Raw genomic sequence first — 24470 nt, 5'->3', positions numbered from 1 at the left:
AATCCATCTGCCTCCTAACTTTTCTTTTGGGGAAGAATTTAATAAAGAAACATATGCATATGTATCATTTTTTCCTCTGTACTTTTTTAAGGATTACTTTACTTTTTAAAATAATTTATTTTATTTATTTGTTATTGTTATTGTTGAAAATACACATAGGAGAACATACACCAATTCAACAATTTCTACATGCACATTTCAGTGACGTTGATTACGTTCTTCAAGCTGTGCAAACATTCTCACCTCCTTTCCAAATTGTTCCTCCCCCGTTAACATAACCTCACCACCCCTGAAGTTTCCTATCTAACCTTTCGAGTTGCTGTTGTCAGTTTGATATCATATAGATGGTTCTTTAGGAGATCACAATGCTCAAGGCAGACATTCTTTACTAATTAAGCTAAACTATTGTTGGTTTAAGGAAGACTTCAGGGGATATTTTTGTACTCTCTAATTTTTCAGTTGTTTTATTGTGGTAAAATATATATATATATAAAACAAAATATTTGCCAACTCAGCATTTTTACATGTACAATTAAGGCACATTAATTACATTCATCATGTTGTACAACTATCACCCTTATCCTACATTTATATAATTTTGACTATTTTATATAATTTAGACAGTTACTGGTCTGCAATAGTTTGAGTTGGAAGTTACAGTGAGATAACGAATGCTAGGCTTTCCTTTAGAACCTTATCAAAATGCAATGCCATTCTTTCCATTCATTTCGTAAGGTTTTTTCTTCCCCCCCTGAGGTAAGAGGTGTTTGTGAGTTCACGCCAGAAAAGTTAAAGAACCTATGACCTAACAAAGATGTGTCTAGAAAGGGGCTATTGAGAACAGTTGCTCTTGGGAAGCCCAACCCCTGACTACCTGTATCTCAGGAGCTGTGGTGGCACAATGGTTAAGCCCTTGGCTGCTAACCAAAAGGTCTGCTGTTTGAACCCATTATCTGTTCTGTGGGAGAAAGATGCGGCAGCCTGCTTCCGTAAAGATTATAGCCGAGGAAACTGTATGGGGCAGGCCTACACTGTCCTGTAGGGTCACTATGAGTCGGAATCAGCTTGATGGTACACAACATATTTGGCTGTATCTCAGCCAAATGTGGGGCCTGGAGGGCACTGCTGTGTTTCCAATCCAAGAGTTATCATTGCTGCAGAAGAACGAGGGAAATCGTTCAAAACTCCCCTGGAAGGCTCAAAGGTAGAAGTGAAGGCACGAAGAGAGTGTGGCCTGAGGTGATGTGTGGGAAGCTCAGAGCCTGCACTGTGGAGAAGGGAGACAAGTGGCTCAGGCATTTTGTTGAAGGCTTTTGAGTGATTCTCAACAGATTCTGGAACAAGGATTGCTCCAGCACTGGATATTTGAAGGGAAAACCTGGTAGGCGGTTCAGCATTTGTTGATTCAGAGGCCAGTAGTAACAGTGAGAAGCTATAAAACTGTTCGAAAAGTTACAAACACAGTGATCAAGGAAGTAGCAAATTCACATCACACAGACAGAAACTTATTGTATGTGGAGGGAGGCACTGTAACATGGTGGCTTAGAGTTAGGGTGGCCATAATATTTATCATCTAAACCGGGACACTTTTGAGAGTGAAAGGAAGGCTGTAATTACTACGCTGAGATGCAGACTGATTCTAGGATCATCCTGGGCCAGCTGGGAGATAAGTTCACCCTATTTAGAGCCCAGACCCTAGACCCTAGAGTCATGCAGAGCTGACCTTAAGCCCTGCCTCTGCCACCAACTAGCAGTGTGTCCTTGGCAAATTATTTAACCTCTGTGAACCTTTACATCATCTGAAAAATGGGGTTGTTATGAGAATTAAACAAGCTATTATACGTGAAGCAGAACAAAGCACAATTATCAGTGTCGTGTTCTAACGTTATGTTTGTATGTTATAAATACACGAATCTTATATTTATTCCTAATGGTATGCTATATATACATGTTGTTCATATAGGTAGATATACTACATAAGGGTATGTTTCTTGGACTGACCCTTTGAATTTGGAAAGAAGTAGATTTCTCTTCTGAAATACTTAGGTTCAGAATCATAGAAACTTAGTAATTTTAAGTATGTGAGGATAGATGTTAAAATTTAAAGTGAAAGCTTGCCCTTTATTGATAAAATTAGGACAAATAAATATGTCACTAATGTGATCAGGCTTTTGAGGTAGACCCCGCCTTGAGCAACTGAGTTGTCAGATTCTTCTGGCTTCCTACAAAGGCTTATGACAATCAATCTGTGGTGTCTGTGAATGTCAGAGGTGAGGTCAGGAGGGGAGGTGTTGCCTGTTGAGGGGAAAGGATCTCACCTGGTCAGCTTACCTGAGCACCAACTCCATGATCCTCAAACTTTTTTCTCATTGGTTATTTGAATCTCCCTTCCTTCAACCTGATACCAAGGAGGGGGTAGCCTGGCTGGATGCAAATATTCTAGTCACTACAAGAGATCCCTGCCTCCTACTCTCACTATAATTTACTGGTATTCTGGTTTATATATAACAGTATCATTTTCAGAACACAGAAAATGATATGAGTGACTGACTCATCTCAGTTCTCCGAGGGATGATACTTGACTAGTACCATTCTAAATGCCTAGGACAGAAGTTAATTCGTTACACTCACTGGGTGCCTTGGAGCATTAGGGTTTAATTCTCTCATGGAACCTGGCATGAGAAAGACTGTGAATCAGCCTCTGAGAGATGAAGCAAACTCTGAATTGATAGGATCATAGTTGAAAGGTGCTGAGAGAAGCCCACCCTAATGCTGCCACCCTATGAGGGTCTGTCTGGGCAGCCATTTGCCTTTCTAGGCCTTGCCTCCTCTTGGAATCCCACTCTCTGTGGTAACTGTAAGGACCCCTGGTAGCACAGTGTTTAAGCATTCCGTTGCTAACCGATAGGTTGGCAGTTCAAGCCCACCAGCTGCTCCATGAAAGAAAGATGTGGCAGCCTGTTTTCGTAAAGATTACAGCCTTGGAAACCCTAGGGGGCAGTTCTACTCTGTTCTGTAGGGTTGTTATGAGTCTGAATCAACTCGATGGCAACAGGTTTATAGTAACTGTAGCATTAACCTCAGCCCCATGCTTTCCTGAAGTCTCATGGCTTTAGAGTGTCTCAAGGGTATCCATGACACTCTAGAACAGTCCCTCCTAAGAACTTCACAGGTCCTCAAGTTTGTAACCACCTCTAACATACATCCTTTCTCTCACAGAGCGCTTACTCCTAAGAAGAGCTGTGGTGGCCCTCAGTTGGCTCTCACTTGCTAGGTATCGGCTTGCATCCCCACTGGGCTCGTCATTTGTGCAACTTGGATTTTTGCTATAGCAAGATCATAAATTACTGCATTTCATAGACTTTTGAGGGTACTTGGAAATGTTCAAAACTAGGAAAGTTAATTAATTCTATGACTACCAAGGGTCATGAAAACAATTTTATCAAATGCTTTTTTTCCTAAAATGGATTTCCTGTTTATTTGGAAATTATTTAAGCTTTGTGTCGTTGCTTTGCCTTGGTCTCTCTCTACACCTCTCCTTACTCACATTCCATCCTCTGAGAGAACCCCCCTCCCAAATCTCTGTACCTGCCTCTCCGGTGCTTTTGGGTACTCTAGTGCCTGAAGAGCACCAGGGAAAGGAAACTACTGACTGCTCACTCCAGGAAGTATGGAAGCTTATTCTGCTTTCCTTTTGCTTACAGAGCACGTTTAACATCACTACCAAGAACACCTCTCTGGATATATTTCTGCCTGATGGAAAGAGCATTAAAATCAAAATTCTGACATCAGATACTGCTGAAAGAGTCCTGGAGGTAAAATTCAAATGCTAGCTCCAGGACGGAATTTAGGAATAATCTGTTCAAAAGCAGAGGCTCTGGGACATGATTACCTTCCAGATGCTTCCTGCCTATCAGTTAATCTTTGGAGGACTTGCCTAGAGATGCCGGGATTTTCTGGTAGACCAACCAAGGAATCTGGGATAAATTCTGTCTCGGTTATCTAGTACTGCTATAACAGAAATACCACGAGTAGATGACTTTAACAAAGAGAATTTTATTTCCTCACAGTAAAGTAGGCTGAAAGTCCAAATTCAGGGCATCAGCTCCAGGGAAAGGCTTTCTCTCTCCCTCTGCCTTCTCATCAATCTTACCCTAGACTAAGAGCTTCTCTGCACAGGGACCCCGGGTGCAAAGGACACACCCTGCTCCCAGCACTGCTTTCTTGGTGGTATGAAGTCCCCCATCTCTGCTTGCTTCCCTTTCCTTTTTATGTTCTGACAGATAAAAGGTGGTACAGGACGCACTCCAGAGAAACTCCATTTACATTGGATCAGGGATGTGACCTAGATAAGGGTGTTAAAATCCCACCCTAATCCTCTTTAACATAAAATTACAATCACAAAATGGAGGACAACCACACCATACTGGGAATCATGGCCTAACCAAGTTGACACATATTTTGGGGGCCACAATTCAATCTATGACACGGTCAATCCTCTAGGACCTCTTCAGTTTTATTTTCCCTACGGGCATCAATTTTTTGGAGGTTTCTTAGGTCTTTCCAAAGGCTATTGTTCTTCCCTGGAACTCAGCCAGGGATGTGCCCTGAAAATATGCAGAATATTTTCTTACGGGATGCGCAGGGTTGGGAGCAGGAAGAAGGGTGGAGCCCAGCTGAGTCTGAAACAGGCCATACTGAGGTGGGCCAGTGACAGGTTCTGGGAGAGGATGACGAGCTTTTCTTGAAAACCGAAAGAGTTGTCCCCCTTCTCCCACGGGAAAAGCCCCGGAAACCAGCATTCCAGTCAGTCTAGTTCTGTCCCCAGGGTCCAGAGGACCAGACCTCAATTTTAGTCAGTTCTCTGAGAACTCCAAGGATGAGACCCTTCTTCACTTTAGGTGGTTACCAGCCTCTCCGGGCTTGCCTCAGGCTGCAGAGAGGACATTGTCTTCTCACACCCACATACCACTCCCAAAGGCCAGCTCCCAGGCGTTTTTCCTTTGGAGGGTTCTAGTTCTAATTCTCTAGAGAAACATACGAGTGGGAATAAAAAGTTATAAACAAGAGGAAGTCGGCAAGTTTCTAGGACCTTGTGCTGGGATCATGATATCTGGCCTTTGCTTCCCCCTCTCTGCCCTACCCCATCCTACATTATACTTCTTAAAACCCCAAAAAACCAAACCCACTGCCACCGAGTCGATTCCAGCTCATAGCAACCCTACAGGATGGAGTAGAACTGCCCCATAGAGTTTCCAAGGAGCACCTGGTGGATTCGAACCGTCAACCTCTTGGTTAGCAGCCATAGTACTTAACCACTACGCCACCAGGGTTTCCAAAAACAAACCCATTGCCATGGAGTCAATTCCAACTTATAGCTATCCTATAGGACAGAATAGAGCTGCCCCTTAGGGTTTCCAAGGAGCAGCTGGTGGATTCGAACTGCCAACTTTTTGGTTAGCAGCTGCGCTCTTAACCACTGCACCACTAGGGCTCCTCCTTAATGGACTCTTTAAGGGCCAGTAACAAGCTAAAATCTCTTCGTTGTTTTTGGTTTTAGGGCTCGCTTAGTTTTATTGGTGGAGTTTGTGTTTTGAAGCATCGTTAACATTTGCTGAGAGAAAATATCTCTGGATTTCCTTTTGCCAATGCTTACTCCCCTCAAAAGACGGTGTTTGCGTTTAGATCTTTATAAATTATAAAAGGTTTCTCCATTCTCTTTTTTCCCCACTAACCTTCTCTATTTGCCTTGGCATGTAAGCTTGCTGTTCTCACTAAATGAGTCGGAGGAGAGAGAAATTTAATTTGAATGGACATGCATTATATTTACTTTAGGGAAAAATGTCTTTACTACGCTGTGAAGGAGCCCTGGTGGTACAATGCTGAAGAGCTCAGCTGCTAACTGAAAGGTCTGTAGTTTCAATCCATCAGCTGCTCCACGGGAGAAAAGACCTGGCAATCTACTCCCATAAAGATTACAGTCTAGGAGACCCTATGGAGGCAGTTCCTACTCTGTCATACATGGTTGCTATGAGTTGGAATCGACTCGATGGCACACAATAGCAACAACTATGCTGTAACATACCAGCACACACTCACCGTTGACAGCACCTCCAACCAGCAGAAGAGCCTGCTTTGGATTTTTTGCAAGGGTGTGAGGAGAAGAGTAAGGTAGAAAGAAGGAAGGTGGGAATGAACATTGAGTAAAAGTTGTGAAAATATTTCTAGGCCAGTCTTTATTTTCAAAGCTATACTGAGAACACCCACTCATATCATCCACCTAATAAGACTATCTCACGAGGAAATTTATAGATCCCTGACAAGAAAAGTACCCTTTTTGTACCTAATGTTTGTATAATTGCCACCTGGACAACTTGGATTCATGGTTGAAGCATCAGCTCATGTACAGAGCTGTAAAAGTGAATTCACGCCACTTATATGAAATGTCTGGAATAGGCAAATGCATAGAGACATATGTACCTTAGTGGTTACCAGAGGCTGGGAGGAGAGAGAAGGGTGGGAGATTGTTTCTGAAGGGCTACTGAGTTTCTGTCTGGAGTGAGGAGAAACTTTTGGACATATCTAGTGGTTTGATGGTTGCAGAACATGCTGAACGTAATCAATGCCACTAAATTGTGCACTTAAAAATGGTTAAAATGGCAAATTTTTTGCTGTACGTATTTTACCACAATAAGAAAGAAGCAAATCCTCCCATGTTGCAGAGGTGATTTAGGGAATCAAGACCCAGAGTGCAAAGAAATCGTCTAAGAGCCCTAAAGAGGGCCTGGGGCTGATGGGGGCAGAGATCGTTTGTGGCAACACAGGAAGTTTTTGTTAAAGGAAGGTGTAAACCAGGGGATTACAGCCTGATGGCCTTTTGGTAAAAATGAAGCCATTAGTGTGAAAATGAAGGCTCTTGGATGTAAAGATTAGAGGAAAATGTGAAGTGAGGGCAGCCCATGCCTGGGATTTGAGTTTTTCCCAGGGAAAACGCCATAGTAAATTAGACTTGAGGTGTTTGGTGGTTCAGTGGTAGTACTCTCATCTTCCGTGCCGGATACGCAGGTTCCATTCCTGGCCAGTCCACCTCATGCACAGCCACCACCTGTCTGTCAGTTGCTATGATGCTGGAGAGGTTTCAGTGGAGCTTCCAGACTAAGACCAGGAAGAAAGGCCTGGCAATCAACTTCTGAAAATCAGCTGATGAAAACCCCATGGATCACAGCATTCCGATGTATAACCCATCATGAGAATGGTGCAGGACAGGGCAGCATTTTGTTCCATCGTGCATAGGGTCACCACGAGTCAGGAGCCGACTCCGTGGCAGCTAACAACGACAATAACAAATTAGATTTGACCATCACAGGAAACATCGAAGTGAGATGAACCTGGGGTGTCAAACCCAAGCAGTAACCTGCACACTTTTATATGCCAGCCAAGTGGAGGGGAAGGAGCACCTGACATTCCTTTCCTGAAATCTGGTAAATTGGTGTGGAGGCCCCACAGTCAGGTATCACAGGACAGATGTTCCTGGAGAATGACTGCTGCCCTCCAGTAGACAATAAAGATCAAAATGACCAGAGGCTTGGGGCCAAGTCCACAACAAGATGGGACAGCTAGCCTCGACCAAGATTGGTTCCTGTCCGTTATGATGGACTGATTCTTATTTTCTTTGCTCTAATTTTTTTGTATTTCTAAATTGTCTAAAATGAGTTGGTACCATTTTCAGATTCAGAAAAGATATCTCTTGCATTTCCATTAGGCCATTAAAATACTGTGTATTGATGTTTAAAGGCAATGTCAAATTTTGTATTTACAATTAGTAAGAATGTACTCCTAACTTTCCTTCACCTTTTTCTTGTCTCTGGTTAAAGGTGGCATCACAAAAAATCGTACTGTGTCAGGAGCTCTTGTGCTACTTCGGCCTCTTTCTCATTCGGTTTCACAAGGAGGGCAAGCTCTCTGGTAAGAAGGAGAGGAGAAAAGCATAGGAGCCAGGAGACAGGCGGGGAGGTGCGAGCAGGGGCTCTGCCCAGGAGATGCGGGAGACAGCTGAGGGGGCTGGTTACCTAGCACCCCCAGAGAGCTCCCCAGTGCGTGGTCCCTACTTCTGTCTCATACCCTGGGTCAAAGGATTGAGGAGAGGTGAGGATGCATCTGTACTGGGCAACCTGGGGGCAAGAATGGGGAGTTGACAACTATGGAGATGTGGCATGGTCCGGAGCAAGATGTCAGGTCTTTGCAGTAACTGCACTTCCTCTCGTGCCTCCCCAAGCCCAATCCTGATTGATGCCTGCCTCACCTTTACCATTCCGTCCTAGTCCTAACCGTTTGTCCACCGCCCACCTCACAACTGCCTTGTGAATGGAGTGCTAGGCACCAGATATCAGGACATCCCATCTGAACATAATTTGTTTTTGTTATAAAAGATGTGGATGATATAAATAAGTTCTTAGATTCTTTTTTTTTTATAAAGGTATAATGAGATGAAGGAATCTTGGTGGTGCAAGGTTAAGGGCTTGGCCATTTACTGGTGTTGGCTGTTCAAACCCATCCAAGGGCTCCATGGGAGAAAGACCTGGAGATCTACTCCTGTAAAGATTATAGCCTAGAAAACCCTATGAAGCAGTTCTACTATGTCACATGGGGTCGCTCCAAAAAAACCAAAACCAAACCCACTGCCGTCGAGTTGACTCCAACTCATAGTGACCCTATAGCAACCCTACAGGACAGAGTAGAACTGCCCCATAGAGTTTCCAAGGAGCGCCTGGCGGATTTGAACTGCCGACCTCTAGATTAGCAGCTGTAGCACTTAATCACTACACCATCAGGGTTTCCCATGGGGTCACTATGAGTTGAAAATTGACTCAATAGCACCCAGCAACAAGAACATAATGAGATGGTAAAAGATGACAGTATGATTCAGATTGCTCGTACTTTGCTCCACAGTGCCTTTCTAGATATCCTAAGGTTTTTAGTTGTGAAATGGTATCAGTCATCTTACAGCAGTTTGTGTATGTCCTCCAGAAGTTGTGAGAGGTGGTTTTGAGTCAGAAGTCAAAGGGTTTGGGTCTCAGTTCTATAGCTAGGAGCTGTGGTGTGCCAGCCAAGGTGCTGGGCCTCTTGGATCTCAGTTTCTTCATCTATAAAGCATCCCCTACTCAAACCACAGGCATTTTATGGGAATCAAATGATGTTTATTTTTTGAATGAACTTCAGAAAGTTAAATTATATACAAATCCAAGAGAATCTTGTTACTATATTTATTCTTTTACAACAGTCATGTTTTATTTTCCTCTTTTCAAGCTTCTGTATTAAACTATTACTGTTTCATACATACACAGTTATATACATACAAATAACTATTCGGTATGTAAACCATTAGTGCTATTTCAATCAGTAAGGGTCCCTTTTCCTCTTTTCTAGTCGTGAAAAAAATGGCGGACTTTGAACTCCCTTACGTTATTCTTCAAAGTTCTCAAGTGGAAAACTGTAAGGTTGGACTCAGAAAGTGGTGAGTAAGCATTTCTTGTGACAGGAAGCATTTGAGTGTTTCTCACAATTGCTGTTTAACTCACTCAGCTGCTCAATCAAAAAGAGTCAGGATCACCTAAATGGCAACTGGTTTACCTTTGCTGATCACTTAAGGAAGTGTGTGCTGGGGCTTTTTTCTTCTTCTGTTCCCTCTAGCAAGCCAAAGTATTCAAAGTGCTCTTTCAGGGTCAGTGAGATGAAAGAAAAAAACATGGCTGAACATAGAGTGTGCAGGAGGGAAGAGGAGGTAAGAGACAGAAATGGAAAGGAAAGCAGGAGTGGGAACAGGCCTCAACTCCTAGGACTATGAGATTCTGAAAGGAAGAGGATCACTCTGACTAGAGGGTGGAAAGTGAGCTTGAGGAAACCCTGACTAAGGCAGAAAGCCTGGTGAGGAGGTTACCGGAGCAGTTCAGGCAAGAGATGAGGGGGTAGCCTGAGTACAGGGCAGATGAATATGCTGGATATTCCTTGGGGTAGAGGAAGAGAATATAGGATGTGGTGACCAAGAATGGGAACTAAGTATGAACAGAGATGCAGATGATTCTTCTAAAGCTTTATTTTATGATTATTACTATTGTTTTGTATCTATTCTCTCAGAGTCCACCAGACTAGGCCTTGTGTTGTTGTTAGGTGCCATTGAATTGGTTCTCACTCAGCAACCCTACGTACAGCAGAATAAAACACTGTCTGATCCTTTGGCATCCTCATAATCATTGTTACACTTGAGCCCATTGTTGCAGCCACTGTGTCAATCCATCTCTTTGAGGGTCTTCCTCTTTTTCGCTGACCCTCTACTTTACCAAACATAATGTCCTTCTCAAGGGACTGGTCCCTCCTGATACCATGTCCAAAGTATGTGATACGTGTTCTCGCCATCCATGCCTCTAATAAGCATTCTGGCTGTACTTCTTCCAAGACAGATTTATTTGTTCTTCTGGCAATACATGGTATGTTCAATATTCTTTGCCAACACCGTGATTCAAAGGCATCAGTTCTTCGGTCTTCCTTATTCATTGTCTAGCTTTCACGTGCGTATGAGGCTATTGAAAACACCATGGCTTGGGTCAGGTGCACCTTAGTCCTTAAAGTGACATCTTTGCTTTTTAATACTTTAGAGAGGTCTTTTGCAGCAAATTTGCCCAATGCAATACTTCATTTGATTTCTTGACTGCAGCTTCCATGGATGTTGATTGTGGATCCAAGTAAAATGAAATCCTTGACAACTTCAATCTTTCCTCCATTTATCATGCTGTTGCTTATTGGTCCAGTTGTGAGGATTTTTGTTTTCTTCATGTTGAGGTGCAATCCATACTGAAGACTGTAGTCTTTGATCTTCATCAGTAAGTGCTTCAGGTCCTCTTCACTTTCAGCAAGCAAGGTTGTGTCATTTGCATAATGCAGGTTGTTAATGAGTCTTCCTCCAATCCTGATACCTCCAATCCTTCTCCATATAGTGCAGTTTCTCAGATTATTTGCTCAGCATACAGGTTGATTAAGTATGGTGAAAGGATACAGCCCTAATGCACATCTTTCTTTAAACCACAGAGTATCCTCTTGTTCTTTTCAAATGACTGCCTCTTGGTCTAAGTATAGGTTCCTCATGAGCACAATCAAGTGTTCTGGAATTCCCATTCTTTGCAATGTTATGCATAATTTTTTTATGATTCACACAGTCGAATGTCTTTGCATACCCAAATAAAACACAGGTAAACATCAGTCTGATATTCTCTGCTTTCCACCATAATCCATCTGACATCAGCAATGATATCCCTGGTTCCACGTCTTCTTCTGAATTCGGCTTAAATTCCTGGCACTTTCCTCTCCATGTACTGCAACCCCTTTTGAATGATCTTCAGCAAAATTTTACTTGTGTGTGATATTAGCGATGTTGTTCAATAACTTCTGTATTCGGTTGGATCACCTTTCTTTGAAATGGGTACAAATATGAATCTCTTATATTCCAAATTTTCTGGCATAGACAAGTGAGCACTTCCAGCACTGCATCCATTTGTTGAAACATCTCAATCGGTGTTCCGTCAATTCCTGGAGCCGTGTTTTTCACCAGTGCTTTCAGTGCAGTTTGGACTCTTCCTTCAGTACCGTGGGTTCCTGATCATATGCTACCTCCGGAAATGGTTGAACATCAACCAATTCTTTTTGGTATAGTGACTCTGTGTGTTCCTTCCATCTTCTTTTGATGCTTCCTGCATCTTTTAATATTATCCCTGAAGAGTTTCAATATTGCAACTGAAGTCTTGGTTTTTTTCTTCAGTTTTTTCAGCTTGAAAATGCCAAGCATGTTCTTCCCCTTTGGTTTTCTACCTCCAGGTCTTTGCACATGTCATTATAATACTTAACGTTGCCTTCTTAAGCCACCCTTTGCAATCTTCTGTTTAGCTCTTTTACTTCATCATTTCTTCCATTCGCTTTAGCTACTCACATTCAAGAGCAACTTTTAGAGTCTCTTCTGACATCGACTTTGGTCTTTTCTTTCCTGTCTTTTTAACAACCTTTGCTTTCTTCATGCATGATGTCCTTGATATCATTCCACAAGTTGTCTGGTCTTCAGCCATTAGCGTTTAATGTGTCAACTCTATTTTTGAGATGGCCTCTAAATTCAGGTGGAATATAGCCAAGGCCTTATAAAAAAAAAAAATTATAAAGAAAATAGGAAACAGAAGAGGTGGAGGAACAAACTGAAGGCTAGGAAAGTGTAAGAACATGGCTTTGTCAGGACAAGGGGCCTTAGTTCCTAGGGCCGAGAGTTGCCACTTTAGAGAGCAATTACTCCCAGGTGTGCCTGGCTGGAAATGGCGATGCCCATGAGCCATGCCTTATGAATTAATTGAACACTCTTGAATTATGCAGGTATATGGATCCATCCCTTGACTCCATGTTGATGGACTGCAAAGCGGCTGTAGATTTGATCTATTTGCAGGTAAGGACAATCAAGAACTGTCAGAATGCCATATATTATAGGCCATTATGGCTTGGAGTCATTAAAAAAATTTTTTTTTAGTAGTTGAGAATTCTACCTCCATTTTAACAATCTCTGACTTTGCAGCTGGCACTTGATCATTTAGCCCTGGGAAGGCTATCTTGATAATCTAAAGTCACACCCAAGAAAAACCCATTGCCGTCGAGTTGATTCAACTCATAGTGACCCTATAGGACAGAGTAGAACTGCCCCATAGGGTTTCCAAGGCTGTAATCTTTACAGAAACAGACTGCCACATCTTTCTCCCATGGAGCAGCTGGTGGGTTCGAACTGCCAACCTCTTGGTTAGCAGCTGAATGCTTAACCACTGTACCACCACAGCTCCTTTAAAGTCACACATGGTCCCTAAATCTCATTTTAGCATAGCATTCTTTTTCTCTGAACCAACAAGTAGCATACCTGCCCCGGACCGGAGCTGGCCTCATGGCTGCACAACATGCAGGCGCACAGGGCCCTGGGCTCAGAAGGACCCTGTACTTGGTTTCACTCTCTACTGTCCCCTTCTTGAAATTCTTAATGATTTTTGAATAAGGAACCCACATTTTGATTTTGTCCTGGGCCCCATGAATTAAGTAATTGGTTCTGCCTTCTACCCTTACTCCCCAAATCCCCCCAAAATAAATTTTCCTTTTCCTGACCCAGGTGGTGCAGGTCCTGTTAAGCAGTGAAATGGTGCAGATACTGCCTCTGTATTTGCCACCAGGTCATCCCTACCCCAGTCCCCTACTCTCTTCCCAGCTCCCCACCACTGTCTACTCTCACCAAGATAGCATCTTTAGAGACCTGATCCTCCCCAAGGCCTTTCCTGGCAATTCTGGGAGGGAGGTTTGGAAACTTTTTTTTAAGGGTTCCATAATAACATCCCACAGTCTGTTCTGGAGGAGGGAGGGGCAGATCATATCCTTCCTCCATTTAAACCTTCCCAGGGCTGCTTTCCATCTCACTCAGGTTAAACACAAATCCTGACATGCCTGCTTTATCTTCTTAGCAATTCCATCCCATAAAGGTTAAAATCAAGAAAACCCTGGGGCAGTTCTACTCTGTCACATGGGGTCTCTATGAGTCAAAATTGACTGGATGGCACCCAACAAGAACATATAAACGACAATAGTAAACAAAGAAGAATGCATGTGTGTGTGTATATATATATACATATGTATATTTATATTCTTATTTATTTGTTTATTGTGTCTCTCCCTACTAGATTGATTTCTCCACTGCTGTGTGCCCAGAAACTAGAACTGTTCCTGGCACAGAGTCACTATTAAGCTCCTGTGGAGAGTCAGCATTATACTAATTGTGCCGTCAAGTCAATTCCAACCCATAGCAACCCTATAGGACAGAGTAGAACTGCCCCATAGGGTTTCCAAGGCTGTAATCTTTACAGAAGTGGATGCCCACGTCTTTTGTCCCAAGGGTCCGCTGGTGGGTTCAAATCCCCAACCTTTAGGCAAGCACCCGAGCGCTTAAACATTGTGCTACCAGGGCTCTTCCTGTATTACTAGAGAGGGTCAAAGAGGGACTTAATGCTTATTTGCTGTAGTTGTTGTTAGGTGCTGCAGAGTCAGCTCCCAACTCATGGCAACTCCATGGTCAATCAAACAAAATATTGCCCGATCCTACGTCGTTCCCATGATTGTTTGCAGATTGGACTGCTGTGATCCATAGGGTTTTTGTTGGCTGATTTTCGGAAGTAGATCACCGAGTCTTTCTTCCTAGTTTGTCTTAGTCTGGAAGCTCCGCTGAAGCCTATCCAGCCTCATTGCAACATACAAGCCTCCACTGACAGATGGGTGGTGGCTGCACATGAGGTACACTGGCTGGGAACCGAACCAGGGTCTCCCGCATGGGAGGCAAGAATTCTACCACTGAACCACCACTTCCCCCATAATACTTATTTACAGGTGGCTTTTATTTAAAAAAAAAAAAAAGTTTTTTTTTATTTAGTGTGATTCTCAGTGGCAACACTCCATAGCTTTTCATAAACTGAAGAAGTAGAATTGAAGATGAGGGGAGAAATGTTGGGCCAGTCATTGCTTACTTTTAATGTGCTTTTCAAGAGGACAAGAAAATATTAATAAAACCTACTGTAGGACTTCGGGTGTAGCAAAAAGGTCAATGGAATGATTTCGAATGCTCCAGCTTGCTGGAGGGCGTGGAAGAAGAAGAACCGTCTCAGCATATACTTCCTTGGGTGGCCAGACCAAGACTAGCTAGTAAATCATCTCCATAAGGCTCTTCCAAATTCCAAGAAGACAAATCAAAATATCACCTATGAAACGTTTAATGTTCACTACGATATTTTTATAACTAGTGTGTAGTATATTGTACACTAATGTAGAGTCCGTTTCATGTTATATACTTTGATCCATGTGTTAATCATGTTTACCGTGCTTACACACCTGTATTCTATGAGTTAGAGCATAACTTACCATTTTAAGTGTTTACTGAGGCTCAGCGTCATTGTCTCCTTGCTATTATGATATATCATTGGTTGTGTCTGCTTTATTTGATGTCACATCTTTGGTTGAGAGTGTGCTACCTAATTATGATATGGTTCCTGTGGGAAATAGTTTTCTTTACAGCATAGTTTCTAAGAACATATTGTGGTGAAAGGTCAGAACTGGCAGGATCATAATGTGAGTTATGTGTCTTCATTAAGAAGTTGTAAACCAGAGAGAAATGGAAGGTATTGTCTCTGCTTACAGCTGGGGAAAAAAAGTGGCTTTGTGGAAAGCACACTGAACTGCAGTTTCAAAAATGAATCTTGTCCTTGCTTTGCTTTTGATATTGTCTCCATATGCTCTTGGGCCAGCCCCATCGTCCTTCTGAACTACAGCACCTCGCTGTTAAACCATGAGGCCGAACTAATAGTTTCCAAGTTTCTTTCTGCTTTTAATACCAGTAACAAAAAAACCAGTTGTCATTGAGTCAATTCCAACACATAGTGGCCACATGTATGTGAGAGTAGAACTGTGCTCCGTAGGGTTTTCAATGGCTGATTTTTCAGAAGTAGATTGCCAGGCCTTTCTTCTGAGGCACCTCTGGGTAGACTTGAACCTCCAACCCTCAGGGACTCCCTCTGCTCCAATAGACTGTTATTAGCCATTAGTTCTTTGCTTGGCTTATAGTAAGCTTTCAAAAAATTGTAGTTGATGTCATAATAACCTTTATCATTATCATCATCATCATTATAATTCCTTGAACCTGAGTGAAGTCTGAGAAGTTGAAAGGTGTGCTCAAGGTCAGTGGGAGAGTCAGGACCATATGCATACCCAAAGCCCTGAGGATGGCAGTGTGCTGCCTCCTCCATGAAGCCTTCCTAGGCTAACCTTCACAAGGAAAGTTCCCCCCTCCCTCTCTGCTCCCATGGTATTTTGCTCAAAGTTGTAAATACTGTTTACATATGTGTCTCCCTAACCAGGCTCTGAATGGCCAAGGATAGACTGTGTCTCATTCTCCTTGTGTCAGCCGGTGTGCCTAGGATAGGTGCATGAATGAGAAACAATCATCCTTTCTGAGAGTTAATGAGAAAAGCTTTTATGAGTTTTGTTCTGATGAATAATGGTGCCACCTTAGTTACATTAAAGAGTCCCTTTTGATTTTTTTTTAAAGCAGAAGTGTCTGCTGAGGCCCAAGTTGCCATTTGAACCAGTAGACTTGCTTTGTTTATTCCCACACCATGTTTCCTTTCTGTTTTAGTCTGAGGAGCAAAACCAGTGAGAATTATATATAAATATATAGAGATATTTACTTCAAGAAAATGACTCACACAATTGTAGGAGCTGGCAAGTCCCAAATTCTTAGGTCAGGCGGTAGGCTGGAGACCTCTGCTGGCTTACGGGGTTGCAGGGGCTGGTGGATCCAAAATCTGTAGGTCAGGTGGCAGGCTGGAAACGTCTGCAGGCTTACGTCCCAGGAACTAGATGTCAGGTGATGAGAAGAGTGCAGGATCGAGAGAGGGCAAGCTTTGCCAGAACATCCATTTATTCCTGGAGGCAGGCCACACCCCCAAAGAAACTCTCCTTTCCACTGATTGATTGACTGATCACATCAGATCACATCTTGGAAGGTGATAATTACATGTCTGCTGAATCACTGAGAATCTGCCTAGCAAAGATGACGCATATTATTAACCATCATACTTTGCTTTAAAAACAAAGCAAATTTGAGTGACATTAATAGAATGGGAGATTGTATGAACAAGTATAAATTTCTGGGTTTTCTGAAGAATATCAAAAGCTCGGTCACTTCTGGGCCTGCATATCAGGAGGCCCACCACTGGCACATACAGTAATTTTATGCAGATTAGAAAAAGGGGCCCCATTCTCCAAGCAGGCCTAGCCCTAAGTCAAGGCTCCTGGTTGGGTGAGGGGAGCACAGGCTTGCCTTTAGCCTCCTAACACACCCCTGGCCCAGACCGTTGTGCAGGGCACAGCCTCCACATCTGTCCCCTATGATCCTGTCTGTTGTGCCTCAATCAGCTGGAGCCAAGGGGCCGATGTCTTATTTAGAGAGGTACGTGCTCTCCATTTATCATGGCTATGCCATCAGCAGAAGGCACTACAACGTGCGTGATTGAAGCACATGAAAACCATGGCTTATGGGATTCCACCTAATTTTTAAAATTAGGCTTTGCATAAGTCCCCATCAGCCAGTATTCAGGGAACCGTATAATTGAGTAGAGACATTTGTCTAAACTTGACTCTCTCATTTTATGGGCCAGCTCTGAAGGAGGTACTGTAGATAATGTAAGGTATTTGAGTGATGAATTGTGAACCTATAATCAGGGTCAAATTTCTTCAAAGGTAGTGAAACATGAACAGTTGTGTTACCTCTGCTTCAGGACATTTCAACTCTGGATTTGAGAGCCCCGGGTCCCCTAATGATGAGTAATGTGTCTTGGGTTGGTACCTCCTGCCCTCATTCCTGTCTACGCTCTTTATTTAGCCATACTTTCTCTTTGACATGGTTGCCCTGCGTTAACAGTCCTTACAGGGCTCTAGCATTAAGTAGAATTCAGGAAAGAAAAAGATTATTTAGTTTTTCATGCCCAAGCTGACTCCATACTGGTATGGTGTCTAGGTTCAGTTTTGAGAACAGTTAGAAACAAGGAGAAAGATTTGGGGCTGCGTAGCTGCCCTGGTGGTGCAGGGGTTAAGCACTCAGCTGCTATATGAAAGGTCGGCGGTTCAAACCCACCAGCAGCTCCACAGGAGAAAGATGTGGCCGTCTGCTTCGCTAAAGATTTACAGCCTTGGAAACCCTATGGGGCAGTTCTACTTTGTCCTGCAGAGTCGCTGTGAGTTGGAATCAACTCGATGGCAATGCATTTGGTTTTCTTTGGCCTTAGCTGCCTATACAAGGTCCCTGGGTGGTGCACTGGTTAAGTGCTTGACTACTAGCCAAAAGTTTGACTGTTCAAACCCACCCAGAGGTGCCTCACAAGACAGGCCTGGAGATCTGCTTGGGAAAGGTCACAGCCTTGAAAGCCCTACGGAGCAGTTCTACTCCGCACACATGCTGCCGCCATGAGTCAGAATCAACTCCACAGCGACCAGCAACAATAGCGCTTATGTGGTAAGAGTTCAGAGGCTCGGGCAAGGGTAAGAGGATATGGCGTGGTGGTGACACCTGGGTTTTAATCCAATCCTACTGCTTACGTACTGGGTGACCTTGAGAGTCGTAACCTCTCTGAACCTCAGTTTACCCAGCTATAAAATGGAAATAACTATTCCTACCATACCAGATATTTGGAAAAAAATCAACGAGAAAACCCATCTAAAACAGGTCTTCAGGAAGTACTAGTTATTTTTCTTCTCCTCGCTAACCTTCCTGCCTCTTGCCCTCCAACCTAAACAGCATGTCAAAAATTTATTCAGCTTTTCATTCTCCTCTTGGTGATAAGGCATAACCTGCCCATATCATCGAGGAAGGTAACACAGACTTACGTTCAGAGTCAGATATAAATAAGTGCCTGATAATTGGCAGAGATATATTGAGTGTTTACAGTATGTAAGGCATTAGACAAGATACACTGAGGTGAGGAACACGGGGTCTTCCCTCGAGGGGCCGAGATCCTCAGTGAGGAACAATGGAAAATTCCTTCAAAGCATGATAAATCAATGTAGCCTAGGCTAAGCGTATACCTAATGAGATGTACAACCGATACCAGAACCTCCCCTGGGGCCAAGCTGGATGGAACGGCAGGGAAGAAAGTGCAGAGCACCAGGAGGGAAGGGAAAGAGCACGGAAAAGGGAGCCTGGAGCAGAGAAGGCAGGCTGCAGACAGCAGGCTTTATTACTTCCATTTTTCATTTCAATCCTGAAGACTTCCACAGGGAGCAGTTAGCTGTCTTCCAAGTGATTCCCGCTGTGGAGCCCAGCATTGTCCTACTTAAACCTGCAGTGAATTAAGAAACAGAACTGAGAAACCCATTACGGACCTGGAGTCTGGGGACTCTTGTGGATGAGCAGACAGGGCCCAAGAATATATTAATTTTTTTAATCATAAAATTTCTTTTCATTTTATAAAAGATTTACAAATATGAAAGAATTCAAGAAAGAAAGTAAATGTCACCCAACATCTTAACTCAATTATCATTATAATCTATTAACTTTTTTGGTGTGTTTATTTCATGATATATATTTCCTTGATACACACTTTGTATGCATACAAAGCTTTCATTATTTTTTATTTTTTTGTCTTATACATACTTATTTTGTAAAAATTATAAAAAATTGGCATCTACCATTAGACCCTTTTTTTGTAACTTGAGAATTTTTTCATTTATCAGTACATAACAGACTTTTCCCACGTTGTTAAATAGTCTATTTAATTTTTAACGGTATCATAACCTATTATTTGATTGTTGTTATTGTCATTAGTTGCTGTCATCTTGATTCCAGTGTATGGCAACCCCATGTGCACAGAGTAGAACTACTCCAAAGGGTTTTCAAGGCTATGACCTTTCAGAAGCAGATTGCCAGGCTTGTCTTCCAAGGCACCTCTGGGTGGGTTTGAGCCACCAGTCTTTCAGCTAACAGTTGAATGCTTAAAGTCTGTGCCACCCAGGAACTCCTTTATTTGGTTGTATCCAAACTTAAACAATTACCTGTTGTTGGGCATTTCATGATAGCACCTACCTCATAGGTGGCTGTGAGGACTGATTTTTGTTTTATAGCAGTTAGAACGTGTCTGCCACACAGTAAGCACTGTACCTGTGTTTGCCACTATTAGTAAGTGGCAACATTTTCGATGTTAGGAACAATTGTAGTGATAGCCCTATCAATACATTTTCCCCACATCTGTGTTTATCATTCCTGTAGGTATCTTTAGATTTGTATTGCCCAATTATTTCAGGAAGTTGTACCAATTAAATCTCATCAGTCCTATACAGAACTTCCTGTTTCCCCAAACCCTTGCTAAGTCTGAGTATCATATATTTTTTTAATCTTTGACAAGTTTAAAGGTAAAAAAAATTCTTTGTTCACTAGTGAGGCTGAATATATATTTACCACTTGGAATTCCTTTTTGTGAATTGCCTGTTATCCTTTGTCCATTTTTCTATGGGGATGTTTATAGATTTTGTATTGCTTTGTATAAATATTACTAATTCTGTGACACGTATCCTACAATCATTTCCCTGGTTTACTATTTGCCTCTTAGTTTTGTTCTTGGTAGCTTTTATGTGTTATATGTGTTATGGATTATATTTTTATGCAATTATGTAGGGTTATTCCTTTTATGACATTTTGTCTGTTTCTTAAAAAGTCCCTGGGTGGTAGCCCAAACAGTTGAGTGCTCTACTACTAACTAAAAGGTTATTGGTTGAAACCCACACAGAGGCACCTCGGAAAACAAGCCTGGCCATCTGCTTCCAATGGTCACAGCCTTGAAAACCCTGTGGAGTAGTCCTACTCTGACACACGGGGTTGCCATGAGTCAGAACTGACTCAACGGCAACCAGCAGCAATAGCAACGATCTTAAAAAGACATCCCCTACCTCAAGAGAGGGGTATTTGCCTTTATTTTTCTTCTAGTTTTTTTTATTTTAATGAATTTTACATTTAAATCTTTAATCTGTCTGGAATTTATTTGGTTGAGTAGTGGAGGAAAGAGTTACAGTAACTTTATTTTCTTTACCCAGTATTGCCAGTTGTCCCAAAACTGCTGAAAAATCTCTTCCTATCCCCACTAATTTAAAAAGTAACTTTTATAACATGCTAAATCTTTGTATACATCCACCTGAATCTGTTCTTGTAGCCCTTCGTACACAAGTATGTTTTTGTCAGGTTCATTCTTTTCTGCTGAGATTGCAAATTTTACACTTTTTTTTGTTGTTTTCAGGCAATACAGGACATTGAAAAAGAATGGGCCAAACCCACACAGGCGCAGAGGGAGAAATTAACAGCTCTTCAGAAGGAAGACAATCAGACAAAGGTGAATCAAATACTGTACCAAGAGAAATCCCTTGGAAGGGAGTTAAAGAAATATATTGGAATGGAGATGTTTCTGTTATTTTAATTTCTAAGCCCGTCAAGCACTAAAAGCGGGGCTCTTTTTAAAAATGAGAATATCATTATTGACTTTTCTGATTATAAAATTAATAAATGCTCAATGCTTTAAAAGATTCTAAAAATACAGTCAGTATAAGTTTTTTGCCAAGCTAATCAATATAGATCCTTAACATTATTTTTAATGACTACTGAGTATTTCAATTTACAGCTATGTTATTGTTTAGTTCACAATTTTCCTATTACTGGACTTTCAGAGTGTTGCCATTTTTGCCACTATAAATCACTTAGACAGTGAGCGCCATGAGACCCAGGACTATGTCTGATCTGTACATGCTCTGGGTATTCCGGGCACCTGGTACAATTTCTGGCTGATTGTTCCTGAATACTGCAGGCAACATCCTCGGTCTTTGACTACTTGTTCTATTATTCCTTAGCATACATTTCTAAATGTCCATTTTTAAAGCTTCCATTAAGGTTGCACCAACTCACGCACCTCCTTCACCCTCTCCACCAGCACTGTATATGAGTGTCTGACAAACAAGACATATTTTAACAGGAGAAATGGCGTCTGCTTCATTGTGTTCTCTTTTTTTATTCTTTCGACTTTGCAGTGTTCACAACCAAAGAGTTGATTTTGGATAAAATGCATTCAAAACTTATAGCTAGGTGCAGGGGTGGATTATCCAACAGGCAAGGTAAGCACAGTGCTTACCTTGGTTACCAGATCATCTGCAGTAAAGAAGTTCACATTTCTTCACCCCATCAAAGACTCTGCTTCTAGGTATGGCTGGCATCTGTCTCTCTCCCTACCCCACAGCGCCTTCCTATAGAATCAAAGCCTCTTTTCAAATTTACAGTCCCTGACAGGGGTGAACGACCCTGTAAGCAAGTTAAGCACGTGCTTACTTGTGCTTATTTACTAATTTGTAGTGAAATTGTTCACTCTAGATGATCTGGTAAGCAGGGTATGCACCGTGCTTACCTTGTGTCTTGGTTATCTAGTGCTGCTACAACAGAAATTCCAAAAGCGGATGGCTTTAACAAAGAGCAATTTATTCTCTCACAGTCTAGCAGGCTAGAAGTCCAGATTCATTGCATCAACTCCAGGGGAAGCCTTTCTCTCTCTGTCAGCTCTGGAGGAAGGTCCTTGTCTTCAGTGTTCCCTGGTCAAGGAGCTCCTCCATGCAGGAAACCCCAGGTCCAAAGGACTCGCTCTGCTCTGTGCACTGCTTTCTTGGTGGTATGAGGTCCCCCTGTCTCTCTGCTCACTTCTCCCTTTTATATCTCAAAAAGAGATTGGCTTACGACACTATCTAATCTTGTAGATTTCATCAATATAACTGCCGCTAATCCGTCTCATCAACATCATAGTGATAGGATTTACAACACTTAGGGAAATCGTATCAGATGACAAAATACAATATTGGGAATCATGACCTAGCCAAGTTAACAGATATTTTTGGGTGACATAATTCAATCCATGACTCCTTGCTAATTGGGTATTCTGCCCCTGCTTAGGTGGATATACAAAGTAATTATTCTAAGGTTCAGACATTTTGAAAATTTGGTTGATGGGCTGTAATAAATAAATAAATAAAAAGAAAGAAAGAAAAGAATAAGCATCTACTGTTACATTGCAGTATTTTTTTTAAAAGTATTCCACCTTAGCTTTGTCCCAAAATATACATATCTACTCTGTGTATATATAAAAAAAGTTGTACGTTTTGACAACTACAGATTGTATTTTGATGGGTAGAATATTGTGCTACTTTGTACACAATTACAAATTGTATACAGCAACCAATTTTAAGTACATTTCTGCCCCATAAACTTCTTAATTTAATAAGAATGTTGTTTTTACCATGTCACTGAAACTTACCAAAATTTATATTATTGCCACAAAAGCAAGCTTTATTTTCTGTGATGAATTTTTTACCTGTATTTACCATAGTATTCATAATAGTCTTTTAAAAACTTTTACTTTGAGCACATGAATTAGATGAAAAAAATTGAACTGTTATTGAAATTGACTGATTTTCTCTTGAAACATTTAACTGCTATAAAACCAACAGTGTTTGTTTGGGAAGTTCTTCTTCTGCAAATGGAGATAACACATTAACAACTATTGCTTTACTTTTTGTACATGTACAAGAAAACTTGGAATTAAAAATGAGTGAAATTAAAGAAACAGTCAGCTATCAGTGGCTTACAGGCCAAATCTCGCCTGTTGCCTGTTTTTGTAAAGTTTTATTGGCACACAGCCACACTTGTTTGTTTATATATTATCTAAAGCTGCTTTAGTGGTATAGCGGCAAATTTGAGCCATTGCAATAGGGACCTTACGGCCTGCAAAGCCAAAAATATTTACTATCTGGCTCTTAACAGACAAGTCTGCCAATCCCTGATCTAAATGCAAATATATAAACATACCTTCAGCAGTTATCCGTGTTAAATTGTCTTTTTCAGGTACAGTCTTCTTAAAAGAACTAATTTTTCAAGTAGATGATTCTTCCAGATTTGTGTCTTCTGGTGTGCATGTACACCCATTCTTCACTTATGGACGTGGTTAGGTCCCAAAGACCAGGTCATTATATGAAAATTGGCATTATGCAAAAATGGAAGATGGCCACATCAGATCACAAAATGGAGGATGACTACATTATTACATAACTGCCAAATTATATCATTACATAATTGCCATACCACTGAGAATGGCCCAGCCAAGTTGACACATAACCTTAACCATCACAGCCAGTGTTACTCTTGCCTCACACCTCAGTGTTTGTTACTGCCAGACGTACATTGTTAATGAGCATAATAGTTGGATAGTAGAGTTTTTACTATTGTCGAAAACTCAATATGTTGGATAACGAGATAGTTGATAAGTGAGGGGTAGGTATAGTCAGTAATGTCACAACACCCTCTTGTCAAATGGCAAATGCCAACAAACATTTTGAGCAAGTTCACCATCAATTTTCTTGAGAAATGGAATTTAATTTTTCATTAAACACTTTCATTTCCTTTAGCTCATTGTAGCCAAAAGAGCGTATCACAAAATTTTTTAGTGTTGCAAAGCAATAAAATATTTTTTATAGATGTACATCATGTAATAAATATGAAACTATTGTAGCAAGAGCATTAGACTACTCTCTATATGCTCTATAGCAAGATTACTCAGCCATCTGCCCCACCCCCATACATATATCAGGTTGTTGCTGGGTGCTGTTGAGTTGATTTTGACTCATAGTGACCCCGTATGACAAAGTAGAACTGCCCCATAGGATTTTCTAGGCTGTAACCTTTTTTTTTTTAATTTTTATTGTGCTGTAAGCGTAAGTTTACAAATCAAGTCGGACTCTCATACAAAAATTTATAAACACCTTGCTGTATACTCCTAACTGCTCTCCTCCTAATG

The 24470-nt window shown here is 41.6% G+C and overlaps 1 protein-coding gene across 1 annotated transcript in view; it reads left to right on the top strand.

Moving 5' to 3' along the window:
• SNX31 (sorting nexin 31) overlaps positions 1 to 24470 on the top strand; it is a 70275-nt gene that overhangs the window by 23900 nt on the left and 21905 nt on the right. Inside the window, exons 5-8 of the mRNA XM_064267969.1 lie at positions 7875 to 7965; positions 9427 to 9514; positions 12406 to 12475; positions 20886 to 20978. Of these exons, the coding sequence (XP_064124039.1) occupies positions 7875 to 7965; positions 9427 to 9514; positions 12406 to 12475; positions 20886 to 20978 (342 nt within the window). The remainder of the gene's footprint in view (positions 1 to 7874; positions 7966 to 9426; positions 9515 to 12405; positions 12476 to 20885; positions 20979 to 24470) is intronic.

Source organism: Loxodonta africana, chromosome 14 (assembly GCF_030014295.1).
Source record: "Loxodonta africana isolate mLoxAfr1 chromosome 14, mLoxAfr1.hap2, whole genome shotgun sequence".
Taxonomy (NCBI): Eukaryota; Metazoa; Chordata; class Mammalia; order Proboscidea; family Elephantidae; genus Loxodonta; species Loxodonta africana.
Note: the sequence above shows the minus strand (reverse complement) of the source record. Positions and strands in the feature narration are given on the sequence as shown.